The sequence below is a fragment of the Haliaeetus leucocephalus genome, unplaced genomic scaffold, assembly GCF_000737465.1.
Source record: "Haliaeetus leucocephalus isolate CR32 unplaced genomic scaffold, Haliaeetus_leucocephalus-4.0 Scaffold0, whole genome shotgun sequence".
NCBI lineage: Eukaryota > Metazoa > Chordata > Aves > Accipitriformes > Accipitridae > Haliaeetus > Haliaeetus leucocephalus.
This window is the reverse complement of record NW_010972436.1, coordinates 6,287,989-6,300,146: the sequence shown is the minus strand read 5'-3', so window position 1 is coordinate 6,300,146 and position 12,158 is coordinate 6,287,989. Positions and strand designations below refer to the sequence as shown.

Below are 12,158 nucleotides of genomic sequence, written 5' to 3'. Positions count from 1 at the left end.
GACGGCTCAAACCACAGCCTTAGCCTCTTCTGCAGCCCCCCGCGAGCTGAGCCTCCCCTCTGCTGCTGCACTTTCTGAGGGAACTTGAGCACATTTGTGGTTTTTAAAAGGAATTGCATTTAAAATGTTAAAATGTTTAGCCACATCAGTGTTTTTAGAAGATCCCAATTTCCTAATGTAGGATGATTTAGGCTGATGATGTCCTACAAAGAGCTGAACCCACAGCAGCAAAGGTCAGGCTAGGCTGACAGTATCTGCCTTTGGGCTTGAAATACTTTCACCGGGTTGAATGTTAATTGGATTTCATTAAATTATTTTAGTCTGCGAAACAGAATCAAGCACAGCTTGTGAACAGTTCAGATCTGTCAGGGCCACCTGCCTTGAGTTCAGCTAAAATGACACGCAAGACGAAGTCGCAAGACGTTTAGTTGTGTGACCGGGCGACACATTTCACACCGTCTCTTGTGGGCCGACACTCTCCCTGTTGAGGTGATGAGAAGGCAGAGCAGGCAGGCGCCTGGCTGCAGGAGAGCGCATGCAGATGTCCTCCCGCTGCCACAGTGTTTTGTTGTGAATCACAGCATGGTCTCCCCACACTCTTAGTTTCAGCTTCCAGGACAGAAAGACAGGTGCAAAATGGCCAGTACCTCTTGCTTTCTGGTCAGAAATTAGAATTCTTGCGGTGCCTTGAGGTGCATGGCTTCATTTGGGATTGGCACTAAAACCTCTGAATCTCTGTCATGGCGTGTACAGGGCAGAACGCAGTGCTAGGTTCTTCTATAAATTTCAGCTGGAAGCAACATTTGGCATGAAAGCTAATGGATTTGTTAGCAGGCTAACTAAAACCCCAGTGAAAGCTAAATGGATCCCACCCTTGACCAAAACTGCAAAGTTTTGCCTACCTTTAACCCCAGCATTACCTTGCAAGTGTCCCTGAATGCTGTCTTTCTTCCATCCTGTAAATGAGAAACGTCATGTCTGGCTCTTTCTCATTTAAAGTATATGTAAATCTGGGATACACAGCACACACAATTGCAGGGCATAACCTGAAAGGTGGTAAAAAACACCTCAAACAACTACGCTTATCACACAAGACGCATTGTAAGATGTGTGAGCATACGGTTAGTAGTGATATGTTTTCACAGTCACAGTAGATGGCACTAAAGATCACAAAAACCAGCCTGTAACTGTAGCAAAAATAAGTGGGGAGGCCCTGTGAGGGGAGGGCAAGGTCATTTCTGTAAGTGTGCAACTGCATCCTCGATGTATCGATGTGGATTTGCAAATGCAGGTGAGCAGCGATGTGCACATCAGTTAGGGGTGCAAACTGTAGTTGAGCAGGTAACGCAAAGGGGGGTTGAGAAGAAGGAAATGTAGGCAGCTACCCTGGAGGTCTGGGCTTCAAAATCGTTTGAAAAGGCAGCATCGTGTTTCAGTTATGATGCAAAGCTGCCTGGCTAAAGGCTCAGTTAGGGATCCTGGTCAGAGGACATGCTGTGCAGGGAAAACGTTCAAGATGCCCCATCCTTGGGGGGTTACTGCTCCTTCCAGGATCACCTGCTCAGGCTGATGGACAGGTGGATTGGCCATGGCTTTCCCTCTCACCATGGCCTGCTCTTACAGTGCCTAAAATAACCCGTGGGAAGAGCCTGTGGTGTGCAGGAGGTGATGTTGGCCCCTGGTTGTAGCACAAGGGATGGGAGGTGCCTTTGTTCTGCGTGCCACCTCCTGGCTGTGGTACCTATATAAACAGCTTTCTGCTAGGGCTTGCCAAGTCTGATCTAACATCCCCAGTTTCTTGCTTCTAATCTCTAGGTGCATTGTTATAAATTTAAACATGAGCATTTTAAATTCTCCTGCAGCTGTGGGGCAAAATTCATGAATAATTGGATTACTAATAATAGTAAAATCTGCTCTCCTTATCTTCCCTCCTTTCTCTTCTCCTTATTTTTTTTTCATTCTAGATCCACTAGTACTTTATTAGTGATCCTTATCAGTCCAAGTGTGGGCAGAGGTGAGAGGACTTGTATGGGTAGTGAACAGCAGGGCACTGTTGAGAACCTTTCCCTGGATTTTTTTTTTTTTAAATAACCTGTTTTCTTGCAAGTGCAGTTTGGTGCCCAGATCTGTGATGCTGGACATAGGAAAAGCTTGTTTTATAGTGCAGGAGCTGTTTGAAATTTTCTTCCTGAAAACATTCACGTATGTCCAGTTCATCTTAATGGGTGATCAAAGTGCATGTGCTGAAGATGTGCTCTTCCACGTTTGGATAATTGTACCAGCCTAAATCTTTTAGGTGCTGAACTTAGAGGCTACCGCATGAGGCGTTAAAGCATCATAAGCCAGATTGGAGAGCTCTCACCATATAATTTCCATTGACACCTTGTTGCTCGTGGCTACCATCAATCATTGTTTGTATGGGAGATGAGTGTGCTGTTGTAGGGAGCTACAGACACAAGAAAATGATACACTAGTCCAAAATAAAAGAATAATTATTTAAAGGTAAATTAATTTCATTTAGTAATAGAGATACGAAACAATTCCAGACGCCAAAGAGTCCCTGCCTTGTCTGTAATCCTCTCTAGATGAAATGACATGATCCTGCAAATCCTGGAGCCAGGGATGTGGGGCTGTCTGCCGGGGTGGCTCCTGTGGCTCCTTGGTATCGGTGACGGTGCTCATCACTGGGGTCTACAGCTGCACAACGCGCAGCCTGCTGCTGCATTTGAGGGCCTTGGAAGACCTGTCTGTAGAAACCGAGGGAAACCTTCCATCTTCAGGGATGCGTTAAGCTCAGAAGATAGTAGGGCAGCAGTGCTCAGGGAGGGTCTGGGTGGTGTGCCTGCACTAGTGGGAGGCCTCCTTTGAAAAATGCCCTTAGTCTGCAAAACAGAACAAGAAGGCCAGGGTAGCTCAATTTTTCTACTTTGAGGCTTTTTTCCCCTTTTATTCTGCCCAGATTTAGAGCCTGATAGGAACCTCTCAAGTGGGAAAAGTGCAGAATCTCAAAACAGAAGCGTAAGAGTTTTTCTTGGGTATAAAATTTCAGTCAATAATGTGCTGCTGCCTTATTGACATGAAAAGAATGCCTTTCATGTGATACAAACATTTACTTGCTCCTGCTTACTCTACTCACCTTGTACAGAAATGCTGATTGCCATTGACTAATCAGTCCATTTTTGTATATTCTCATCAGACTCTTTCTTTGGCTGGAACAATATGCACTGTATGATGCTTGCATGTCTAATAATTTGTTATTAGCACTTTGTATATGCCTTTGTTACTTCACAACTAACAGTTTGGCCTCCAAATGCATGCATTTGTGTAAATTAATGTGTTATAAAAGAATAGATTTATTTGCTATGTTTGCAGCAATATAGGAGATGTGTAAGATATGCATAAAGACACTGATAAATGCCATTTAGTCACTGGCAGAAGACATTGTTCAGCTTGTATTTATACCATCACTGTTTCTGTTTAGGCTTCATATTGCTATGTCTATCTTTTAGATCTGTATTTATTCAATTGCAGATTTGGTTGTTAATTTTATAATGATTAATTACAGTACCATATAAAACAGTTTAAGAAATAATTTTTGTTATGCATTACAATTCTAATAAGAAGTAGGAAATTTTCTTTTTTTTCTTCCAGTGTTCCTGAAAGCTATAAATACCTTTATTCGTATCATGAAATTATTAGACTACTGATCAAACAACTTTATCCCCCCCGATACTGAGCTAATAATAAACTATATACTTGGTTCTGAACCAAGCTTCAGAGTAATGGCAGTTGCTGTTGCAGTGCTAGGACCTGAAAACATCACATTTATTTTGTGTGTTTCAACATCTCAGGACACTGTCTCCTGCAAAGTCTCCATCTTCGTCCACTGGATCTATTGCTTCCAGCAGAAAATACCCTTACCCGATGCCACCGCTTCCTGACGAGGAGAAAAAAGCCAACAGGCAAAGTGCCAGGGTATGTGTCCCTCTTCTCTGTGCGTTTCATCAGTGACTCGATTTACTGGTAGTTTTTTGAAAGGAGAGCGTGGCAGATCAGCATCTTTGACTAACAGCGGGAGCAGCAGTGGCGTTTCCTTCACACCCTTAACTCCAGAAGCTGCCGAAGGCCGAGCCTCTGGCAGCGATTAGGGCAGCCTCGGTGGCCATGTTTACAGATATCCGTTCAGGTTGCTCTTAAACCTGCCCCAAAGCCCAGATTTCACTGGTTGTCTTACTTCAAGCTGGGAGCGTGCCTGAGGCAGCCTTCGGGCTGCGGAGGACGGGCAGCCCTGGAGCAGGCGGTGCGTCTGGCTCTCCTCCCTTACCCCTTGCAGGGGGCTGACACTGCCAGCAACTCTGATTCAGGCTGGGGGACAGCTGCTTTCCAGCTTTATGGAAGGGTAACTATATTGCAGTTAAGGAGAAGGTGGAGGGCTTGTATCAAGCCCTTGCAGACCTGGAGGGACTTTGCTGCCACGTGCCCTGAGCCCACCTTGGCCCCCCCAGGGTGGGCAGGAACCACTGGAACATGCTGTAGATGGTGATGCTGCTCTGCGGGCAGAGATTTCCAGCTGCTGCCAAAAGGCAACGCTAGCTGTTGCTCCCTTTGTATCAATTCAGACATAGCAGATACTTGAATAAGCAAAAAAACTCTGAAATGTGCTTGGAGTTTTACTTGTGGTAGCTTTAGTTCGTGTTCCTGACGCAGATGAGATTCCCATCTCTGCTCTCTGTCCTTTTTTTCCAAGAAAAAGAAGGAGTGGAGTGCTGCTGAGACGACCTGCGTGCTGCTACCCTCACGTCCTGCTTGGGGCAGAAAGCCTTGTGAGGGGCAGCACAGGGTGTCCCACGTGCATATGGAGCAGAGCAGCTTGGGGGAAGGGCTGCACTGATGTTTCTCAGCCCTGGAGCTGCCTCGGCACTAGCTCAAACCCATGGCAGAAATACATGCTGCTCTGAGCAGAGTTAGGCACAAGAGAGTGGGAAATTACGCTAACGTTAGTGGAGCTATAAGGTAAAAGCTGTCTGACACAAAGTTGATGCTACACTGACATTTTTCCTTCAAACTCTCCACGCTTCCAGCTGTGGACATTTACTATGCCAACTGCAGGTCATGCTGAAATGCTTGAGACTGCTGACTTTGTGGTCTGAACAGATACCCACCAGAGGCTGGGAGGAGACCAAGAGCATAGCCTTGGTGACTCGAGTGATGTAGATGCAGTTCCCCAAACAAGCTCGTCACACTGTTTGGGTAACAGCCTGTTCTATCTTGGTGTTCAGTGTGTGTTTGTGTTCCTTTTCCCCTTCTCCAGCTATGGGAGACGTCCATTTAGCTGCACTGTTTTCCTGGGGTGACATCAGAACTGTTTACTTCGAATTTTATAGAAACTCAGCGTCACTGAGTCATTGCACATTCATCTGCTCTTCAGACAATTTGAAAGCTCAACAGAGATGCCCATGATCACAGTGAGAACCTCCTTTCACCTGGAAGGGAAAAAAGCAGTGGTTTTTTTCTTTCTTTTTTGTTGACTAGTATTTTATGGATTTGATGAACAACCGAAATCATAACAATTAACAGGGGATAATTAGCCCAGATGTGACAAGGCTATTCCGCATGATGACAGATAAACTTACCTAGAATCCCAACTGCAGTCCATTTGCCAGTCCCGCATAAAAAAGGTTTTTCTCTGGTTTAATGCAGTCCTGAGTCAGACCAGAGTGGAACTGGGAACACGCCTCCTGGAGAGCCCAGCCAATGTAAACTTGTACGCTGTATGCATGAACCTTGTGTTCTTTACTTTCCACATGTAAGGGATAAACGACATACTGTAGTAGAAATTAGCATGCAGGAGTAAGAAATATAGGATTTTTTTGTGACAGGATTTCAAGCTTTGAAAGGCAACTATTTGACACAAATGTCAAACAAACAAGGATTATATCTTTTTTTTTTACCTTATGTGTTTATAATCTCAGTATACAGATTGTATATATGTAAACATTTGATAATGTCAAAAATAGCTGTTATACATAAGTGTATTTTGCCAAATGCCGAAAGAAACAGTCATGACTAACATCATCACACTTCAAATTTTCTAATATTACGAGCAGACAACTTTGGAAATACAGAAAGTACAGTACTGTAAAACCGTGTCTCTTGGAAACTGGTGTTTGACCAAAATCTGTACTATCTTTTCAGTATCTTATACTGTCTTGACAATCTCAGTTGTATGGTAGACTGCAGAAACAAGTACAGCAGCACTTTGTCTTAAATCATTGTAAGAGGAACCAGCCAGAATACGCTGTTCAGCGAGATGACCAGTGTATCCTCTCACAGCCGTAATCAGGAATGATTTGGCAGACAACAGAGTCTTTGAGTAATACGCAGTTCAAACTTACTGGACATTTGGGAATACTTGTAAGTAGTAGTCCATTCAGGATGTGGTGATGTGAAGTCCTCCTGGTGAGAGTTGCTGTGTATTTTTGATAGAGCATTTCAGACACTGTTTTAGATGGCAAGGTGTAGCTTATGAGAAGCATAACGATTTCACTGCACTAGATAATAACATTGCTGGGCAAGTGGCCAGTTTCATTGCTGTCTTTTAATTTCTGTTACTGGAATCACCTTTACTGTGCGCTTGAACGCTATGCTTGCTGCCCCTGAAGGCCCCTTGACAATTTTTTGAGGCATTAAACTGAGTACAACTGAGTTTAGCCTAAAAAAGCAGGGTGTGGGGGAACAAATCTTTTACCATGGAGATGTTAATCTTGTGTATAAGTGGATGGTTAGTTCTCTAACACATGAGACTTCTAAAGGTTGTTGTAAAACAAATGTCTTTTGATTAGGAATTTTCAGTCAGTAAGAAACTGGACCATATTAAATCAGTTTATAATTCTCCAGCTTTCCAAAATTGACTAATTCTTAGCTTCAGGTGGTACAATTGCAGAATAAAACACCTGATTCTGTGTGGTGCAGTTGAATACCTTGCCCAACAGCTGTATGATCAATTAGATACTATTGTAATGGGAGCATCTACGGTGTTTCTGAATCTTCTACCTCTTTCATGCGTTTCCTTTAATAAGTGAACCCAACACTTGCAGCCTTTTAATATATTTTTTTAACTTTTAAGTCTCTCGATAAAGTCAGATATATGTAAGATTAAATTAAGAAATGTTTAAAGATGTCAGCAACTGTAAAGTATGCAAGATTTTTAGAAGCACTATATTTTATGATTAGGCTGTATGTTGGATTATGACAAAATACTGGCCTTGGTGTTCAAATGATTTTCCTTCACAGTCGACAGGTTCTGGTAAGTATTTTGGAAAAAGACAAATATGAGTGAGCACTAGTGCATGTAGACAGACCATCTGGAAGGAGCCAGTCACTTCTAAGTGCTTTAGGAAAAGATTCTGCACTTTTGTGAGGAGTTAATGTCCATCAGCACTGAAGAATATTTTTTGCAAAGATTTACTTTGAGTGTAGGTAACTGGATGAAAGATAGTGGGCAGCGTGTAGCTCATGAAATTAGGGTCTGAGCCATAATCACTTGAAATCAGTATGTCTTCTATTGATTTCACTGGACTTTGAGCAGGACCCTCAAGGAGTTCAACCACATTAGGACATTATGCTAACCTGATAGCCGCTGTGTTACTCTGTCGCCTGGAAGCTGTTTTTCTCTCCCATACTAGTACCTTGTCTTTAGTAACTAACTGGCCTGTTCATCATGTGCCTTTTATGGTATTTTGTTTGGATACAAACTGGCATGTAATTCTGAATAATCCTATTAGATTTCTGTGCATATTTTATGTTTACCACTGTTTACTCTTCCCTTTCCATTTGCCTTATCAAGAAGCAGCAAGATTTGGCACACAGAACTGCATATAACATACTGGCTCTTTGTGTAATGTTCATAGCTTTTTGTTTTGCTAACAAATGGCTCTCCTGATGAATTTTCAATGTAGTATGTACTTTGAGCTTCTCTCTTGTTTTGGTATAATTCATTTGTAGCATATGATGATACAGTTATGTGTGTAGTCTAACAGTCACTTTCATGTTTGGAGATATGTAGTGACTGGAAGTCTAGTTATGAGCACTAAGTTTAAGTTAAATAAATATTGACTTCCACTTTGATGCCTAGAGTGAGAACATCACAGGACTTGGGTCTTTGCAAGATTCTTCTGCAGGGAACTTTGCATTGGGTTGGTAACTTGGAGACCTTGTCGTTGCACAAAACCTGAACTGGCAGGGCTGTGTGAGCCTCCAAAGCCAATGCAGGTCAAAGAGAGAAGTTGTTTCTCTCACATTCTGTGGGTTCCTACTTTTAAAACGTAGTGTGTTGGAAAGCTGCCAGATTAATAACCTTGAAGATTGCAAACATTTTTATCCACTGCAGTTAGTTACACTGGCAATAGCAATATAAATTGCCGCATAATACCTCATCCAGTCTAAAATAAGTACTTGTATTGTCAGTAAGATAGCTCAGTCATTTTGACTCATTGAGACTCATGCTTTTGTTTTTCTTTTTACTTTAATAAATGAACTAGTTATTTCTAGCTATGCTGTAGATGCCTATTGAAGTGGGGAGGTTATCAGTTCTTCTCAAATAGAAGTAATTGTCCATATGAGCATAGGACCGCAGGATGAGCTATACTTAAGTTAGTGTTATGTATTTCAACGTGGGAGAAGAATCTTGTATGATTTAAAATAAAATTAATATGACTAACTGATGGAGACTGGAAAATAGAGATCGTATCCAAATAATAACGCTGCACAATGATGCCACAGTTTAACAAGTAAAAATTTACTTGCTAATTCTGGATTTGTTGAGTTACGAACTTCAGTAATCCATACTATAGACTTTTGGTGAATATACTCAGGCAATATACCAGAAATGGTTGTGATTGATAATTTACATACAGTTTTGTTATATTTAAATCAGAGTTTTAAAGAGGTTGTTAATTTTTATACAGCCTATCTTTGCTTCAGTTGTGAACTTAAGTCACTAATTGCCAGTTACCCATTTGAAGTGTGACTTGACTTTGAAGATAGCTACTTCCAAATGGTTTAAGAGTTCCTCATTTATGAGATGTTGAACCTGCTAAGCTGATGCACTTATTAGGTAATTTTGATTGTGCTAATGAACAAACGGACCTTTGAGCTATAGCCTGAATTAAAATAAAAAAGAAATTGTGTCAGTAGCTAGTGTACTGAAGTCCTCTTACCTGAATCCCTGTTCCTGGTTTTAAATGAACTGAGTGGTCTTGTCAACACCAATGTGACAATCATTTTCAAAACCAGAGCTAAGGATAGGTACATACACTGTTACAGGCATGCATGTACTACAAATTCTGACCAAATTTGCAGTCATTTCGTTAATGAATCCATTAATGAACAGGATAGGGTGTAATGTGAAAGAATGATGAGACTCCATAATCCTACAGGATAACAAGCTGGCTCTTAGGACTTGCCCTGTCATTGAATCCCACACCGAGCCGTCGTAAGCAAAATTATCACACTCCAGTGTAAAACTCGGCAAGCTCCTGTTCTCTTCTCTTCCATCCCCTTTCTGCTCCTACTGAAAAGCATTTCTGTGAATGATAATTACATCTAGTAAGAACCTCTTGTGTTAGTTGGCTAAGATCAAAAAGCTGCTAAGTTTGTCACCTTTCCACACAGTGGCCTGGATAAGGTCTTTCCAGTGCTGTTAACACATCTTTTGCTCTTGCTACAGTGTAGGTGATGGAGCCTCATGTCTCATGTGTGATTTGCACTGGTAAAACCATTTGGCGGCTCAGTCATCCTGTGTCTTTCTCACCCTCTCGCATTGTTGAAGGCCAAGTCAGTGAACCTAAAAGTTGTGCTGTGTCCTATTTCTCTTGCTGCAAGTCTGAAGATCATCCATTTCTTTCTCCAAGTTATCTGAGTATCTGTCTGTATCATTAGCAGACTGTTTGGGCCACTGTTATCAACCACAGTGTGAGGTTATTTACCTCATTTTTAAAGAGCCTGAGCATTCTGGTCTTCTCTGAAGCCAGTTTTTTGTCCAGAATGGATTATCCATCAGACAGCTGAGCTGATGACCCACTATTTGCATGGCTTCCAAACCATATGAGACATCAGCAATATGGGATTTAACTTTGATCAGATTTCCTGAAGACAGATAGGAATAAACTGCACACATATGTACAGCTTGTCATCCCATGACTGCATGGTGGGGTAATGTTCCTGTGTGCACATAACTATTATTCTAATAGAGCAGGAAAAAAGGAAATGGTGAAACTGAGTGTGTAGGCATAGTTGCAATACAGATAGGACTCTTAAGTGTGATTTCAACAGGAAATTAAGTAATACCTTCTATCATCTACACTAAAAAACTCCTTTGACCTGAGTATTTTCCAAGTTGGCTTACGAAAATATTTCTGGTGCCTCAAGTATGGATGCTGATGTAAGCTAAAGCTTTGGAAACAGTAGCTCATACACCCAGCAGGTGGTACCTTGGCATTCCACAAGTTTTCTGCAACTATTTGGAAAAGCACTACAACAGTCAACATTAAATTGTTATCTCAGCCAAGTAACAAAAACAAGCAGTAAAAATACGTTCAGAACACAGAAATGTGGTTGTTTGCTCACACTTGAGAAACTTTGTACCTGACTTCAAAATTGGCTCACTTAGCCAGGTCTGGTGGTTTTAGTTCTCTAAAATCCAATCTACACCAGTTTCAAAATCACTTTAGCTAAGCCAGCTTTAAACTGTTTAAAAACTTCTGCTGCGTAGACAGACTGTAATTCCAATATAACTCAGAATGAGATGAGGAAGATGGGGGAAAATAAGCGCAGAGCACTTAAAAAGAAACACATTCTCTAAGGGAGAAGTATAGGTGTCTTTCTTACACTATTTTTAATTACTAGAGCATAAAATGTTAAAGCAACAAGCTAATTTTTTTTTTTAATTCTGTATTCCTCTGAATAAAAAAAAGTTTTGGTTAAAAAAAATCTTAACATGAGGCCTTAAGACCTTATATATTCTAACTTTAGCATGGAGAGTCTATTTTTACAACCACATTAGAAATTCTGTATATAGGCCTGACTGACCTTGTAAGTATAGTGGTGCTAGCAGCTAATCATGCAATATCATAAGGCTCTGTATAACAGTAAATGCTGATTTATTTTGGTTATTGGTACAAGGACTCCTGCTCACTGCCTGTGTAGAGACTCTGCATATTTTATGCTTGGAAATACAGTCCAGAACATACTCAAACTGTGACTATATAACCTGATTTTTCTTTTCTTAAGGGTAAAAATATATTACAATAGGTAATGTTTTATATAGAATACAGTACTTATTTTTATTGTTGCATAAATGCAAAATATTTTTTTCAGAATAGCAAAGCATTACAGAATTTTTAATCCGCTGGAGAAAACACTATTTACAGTATGACCAGTTCTTTCAGCAAAGCTTTTGGGGTGGTATATACCAATTGGCTCTGCCAGCTTCATTTTGCGCTAATGTTTATCTTCAGCATTGCTGTAAAAAAAGGCTATCTATTTTTTCATTCATACTAGCCCTTATTGGTAAAACATTTAGAGAGGCAAGGAGAATCACTTGGAGGGCCTGGGCTAGTATTAGCAAAAACAACCGATCTATACCATATTGTTGTCTTTGCTAGTTAAAATCCTTTAAAGAACATACCTGATGTAATAGGAACTAAGATTTTGACAAACACCAAAATGAAGCATTGCAATTTACAACTTTATAGCTTTGAGTGTGATATCTTTGTCATAAACATTACAGGTATTGGGCTGTTGAAGTGAATGAATCTGGCTTTCATGTAGCTAAACAAAATGTTGCTTTTTATAAAATAAAATCATTGTAATTTGGGGTTCTAAATTCCTGCTCACTTTTAATAACAGCATCACAGTATCCACTTCTATCAGAGTATTTAATACAAATGCCTGTGGTTTTCAATGTTACTAACATATTGTAACATCAGTAAAGTGACTTTCAATGACAAAGACTGTTGTATTTTGTTCTCAGAAGTCCTTCTGTTTAGCGCTTCCTGTTTCATAGGTCTTTGTAAAAATAAAATGCTGCACACAAGGGAAAAAATGCTAATGGCTAATAATAGAATACAGATACTATTTTTAATAGAATACAGATGTTA

At 40.7% G+C, this 12,158-nt stretch overlaps 1 protein-coding gene across 1 annotated transcript in view; it reads left to right on the top strand.

The window, feature by feature from the left end:
• ADAM22 (ADAM metallopeptidase domain 22) overlaps positions 1 to 6,123 on the top strand; it is a 136,065-nt gene extending 129,942 nt beyond the window's left edge. Inside the window, exons 30-31 of the mRNA XM_010562646.1 lie at positions 3,852 to 3,975; positions 5,312 to 6,123. Coding sequence (XP_010560948.1) covers positions 3,852 to 3,975; positions 5,312 to 5,332 — 145 coding nt within the window. The 3' untranslated portion in view covers positions 5,333 to 6,123. The remainder of the gene's footprint in view (positions 1 to 3,851; positions 3,976 to 5,311) is intronic.
• Positions 6,124 to 12,158: the final 6,035 nt, after the last annotated feature.